Below are 3,880 nucleotides of genomic sequence, written 5' to 3'. Positions count from 1 at the left end.
AAAAAAAGGGGGGGTCAATTCCGACTTTGCTATGACAATCTGGCGCTTCTGAATCAGCGACTGCAAGTATGTTTTGTTATTAGTTTAAGTATTTGCTATTGACTGTTCAAATGCGGAGTTTTGCGCAGTGCAGATTAACGCGTCTTGTGTGTGTTTGTGTAATAATGATCTTTAAAATAGCATCATATGACCCCTTTAAGCAGATTGTTTGCATTTAAGATTACATCAATGCTCTTCACTTCCTTTTTTTGGTTCAGATAATGGCAGTTCTTCTACAAATAGCTAGCAGAATTGTACTAGTGGCCTGAATGATCTAGTTTGGTAATGGACGAACCAGTAGAGGAGGAGTTTGTGACGAATGAGTGAGTGAGTTTGTAGGTCATCACCTGTGGATGGTGAGGTAGAGCCTCATGAGTTCTGTGAACTGTGGATCACTGTAGCCCAGCATGTTGGTGAAGTTGTGTGACCAGTCCAGGTTGGAGTCGATGGCACCGATGCTGCTGCCTTCACGGTACAAATTACGGTAGATCTTGGCCGCCACGCAGGGGAGCTTGGCAATCAAGTCCATGGAGTCCTCGTACACAAACTACACAGAAATGGCATGAATTTTTGTGAATGACTCACATTACATAGCAAATAATTATCTTAGTCAAGAGTTGTTTTAGTCATAGTATTTATCGTAACACACTTCACCTTTAAAGTTTCTAGCACAAATATTTTCTGTGACTCACCTCCCAGTACTTGGCCTTGTTAACTCCCTCAGAGTACGCCCGAGCGAAACTGCTCTCGCTGTTCAGAGCGGTGACGGCAGCACTGAACTGAGACATGGGGTGCAGGTTGGTGGGGAAGTTGTCCAGCATGGTGACCACGTGAGAGGGAAGAGCTGCACGCTTAGCCCACTCCTTAGACAACCAATTCACCTGAGAAAACAGCCGACAAAGAGTTAAATAAAAGGCAAAATATTTGTGTGGCATGTTACTATGACTGCCATCTGTAATGAAAATGGTCTCAGAGGATAATCTAAATGTATTAAAAGTCTTTGTTTTATTCAACAGATATTTTTATTTATGGTTGCCTGTTCAGGGCCACAATTTGATTAACATCCCAACAAGACAAACAGTTTTTCGCCATTTTTGTGTTCAGGATTTTTTGGGCGGGACTGAAATCATGTATCGATGACGCCCTGGAACCACTGAGCATGGCCCCTCCCCTAACACTATAATATGTTGGCATGTAAACCATGGCATGGTTTCAGCCATGACAGCAGACACGCCCCAGTGTTTGAGAGCAGAGAATACCGCTTACTTTTTCAAGATTTTAATACCTTATTTTATTTAATTGGTGTTTTTTTTTCCATTCAAATTTGGCTGGGTGGTTAACACATTTTTCTGTGGTGTGACAATCTCAGAACACGTATTTAATATTGCTTTACACAGACTTTAATGTAATTGTCAATCTCAGAGCATGTCTATAATGAGTCACAGCTATAAAAAGATCACAATCTTGCAAATCACATAAGCTGGTGGAAAAGATAAAGATACATTTTCTTTTAAACTGACAGATTTAACATTGTTTCACTTATATGATAAGAACTGTACGGAGGCCCTAAAAGGAACATGGTGGTGGAAAAATATGGGGTGGGAGAAAAAAAAAAAAAAGTATTTTCAAATCTTTTGCGTTCTCTCACAAAACATTTGCATTCCCCAGAGAAACTTTGCATTCTCTCGCAAAAATGTTTGCATTCCCTCACAAAGATATTTGCGTTCTCTGGCAAAACCAGTTGAGTTCAGACAAACACTTCCTGCTTACTTTACAGCTTGCAGTGGTTCATACAGCCTGAAGAAATACAGTCAGTGCTTAGTTCGAGTCACGGTTTTAGTTTAATAAAAAAAGCATTTTTCCATCATAACATTTTACAACTTTGGCAATTAGCTGCTGTTTTGGTCTAAAGAGAGTTACAGCACATTTATTGTGTAGACAAAACTGCTAGAGCAACCAGAGGTGAAGTGCGTCTTGAACTATTACCACTGCGCCATTCATTATGACCGTCTTATTTGGGGTTCGATACAATTTAATTATAGCAAAGATATACACAATGACAATATTTCACAGGAACATAAAAGGTGCTCAGGTGCAACAGAACACGACAAATCCTGCAGAGATAGGTGTATGGATCCAACTGTTACTTCTATTACAGAATTCCTTCAGGAAGAGTTATGAGTTTATCTGCACGACTCGACCCATTCTTACATCAAGACACATCCTTCACTTCTATATAAAGCTTTAGATTAAGAGTCATGTCTGATTGACTCACGGCAGGACCGGATAAAAACTGCCACTGCAGAATGAATCAAGCACGGTCGTAAAGCCGGGTCAGATTGGCAAGGCATGTAGGGAGATAAATAGGGGGATATGATTATATATAGTCACTGGAATCATCATTAATCCTCTTCACACAAACTGGCAGCGGTTTATAGCATTCAGCTGTAGGTTGTGGACTACTGAAATGTTGGTTAGCTTAAAAAATTGGATTCACCTCTGATTATTAGTTAATAATAAATATAATCAATCACATAACTACCCAATCGTTATACATCATGCCAGGTAGTACTGAATAGACAAGCAGTGCTCACATTTTCTTTAGCAAAAATAGTGATGCGCTGATATTAAAATTCTGAAGTTCAATATGTCTTCATGTTTACATGTCTTTCATATCCAAAACAAATAAACATCACACATCACATCCAGGCTTCCTTTCACCTCAAGGGTCAGACGAAGACTGGAAGACTGAGCTGGATTACGCAGGGAATGACTGCACCTTCCTGAACAAAAGCCAATGCTTCCTACACCATGGGCCTCCTGATCGTCATGTGGGTCAGTGCTCTGACACCAGACAACGGTTTTGAAACCGTGAAATTTTCAAATCGCGGTATACCTTGAAACTGTTAATCGGCCCATGCCCAGCCCAAAACTTGCCTACTCGTTTACTACACACTCACAATTGTGTACTTTTTCCTCACCAAAAAAGTACATACTTTAATCAGCTGGTTGAATGACTCATTAAAACAGTCATCTGCCACCACATACTGGTGGATTGGTTTCATATTTAAAAGTATCATTGCATTTTTCCCAACAGTTCTTAAATGTATATTTAAAAATTATTTAAAACATTAATCTTTTAACATCATTTATGCATTTGCAATTTTGTGATGCAAATTCATTTATGGCACCTCTCAGCTTTATTAAAAAGTCTGTGTAAATTAGTGGTTGACCGATATATCGGCCGATATTTGACTTTTTTTTTATACGTTTTTCTGTTTGGCCGATGTGTTCGAGGTGGGACTTTTATTTTGACAGCGCGGCAGACTTTTATGTTGACGGTGCTGAGAACGGCAGCGCCTGAGCACACAGTGCTCACATTCTCCCTCTTGTTCGCTGTTGTTCTGTCTAATACGGATAGAACGGTCTAATAATCAATTAGAACGGTTAAACAAAGGAATTAAAATGTATACAAAAAGTATTAACGATTGCTTTTATATTATTAGTAATAGAAAGGCAAACATAATACTTTTTTTTTTGCTGTCAGCATTCAGCAAATATGCATTTATATCATTTAAACAAATCTTTGAATGACTAATCAGCATTTAATTTCACAAACCTTGCAAACTTAGTTGGATCCAGCTGTGAGATCTTGTGAAGTGTGCATTTGTATCCTGCATGATCGCGTGTTCTCTGTGTGACGGTTGGTCTGTGTGAATTGAATGCTGACAGGAGGAGAGTTCAGCTTGACTGGAGACGTGCGATCGACAAACTTTAAACTCGTGATTTCAAATTATGCTGCGTTTTATGCATTTGCCCACTGCCATATTCATGTAATTTC

General features: G+C 39.2%; 1 protein-coding gene across 1 annotated transcript in view; it reads right to left on the bottom strand.

The window, feature by feature from the left end:
* The window catches only part of LOC107599367 (citrate synthase, mitochondrial-like), a 19,396-nt gene that overhangs the window by 8,607 nt on the left and 6,909 nt on the right, over positions 1 to 3,880 (bottom strand). The window contains exons 2-3 of the mRNA XM_016290942.1: positions 732 to 920; positions 387 to 586 (exon numbers count right to left, since the gene is read on the bottom strand). Of these exons, the coding sequence (XP_016146428.1) occupies positions 387 to 586; positions 732 to 920 (389 nt within the window). The remainder of the gene's footprint in view (positions 1 to 386; positions 587 to 731; positions 921 to 3,880) is intronic.

Source organism: Sinocyclocheilus grahami, unplaced genomic scaffold (assembly GCF_001515645.1).
Source record: "Sinocyclocheilus grahami isolate Dianchi unplaced genomic scaffold, SAMN03320097.WGS_v1.1 scaffold13.1, whole genome shotgun sequence".
In the NCBI taxonomy this organism is placed as follows: domain Eukaryota; kingdom Metazoa; phylum Chordata; class Actinopteri; order Cypriniformes; family Cyprinidae; genus Sinocyclocheilus; species Sinocyclocheilus grahami.
This window is presented reverse-complemented; position numbering and strand designations above follow the sequence as displayed.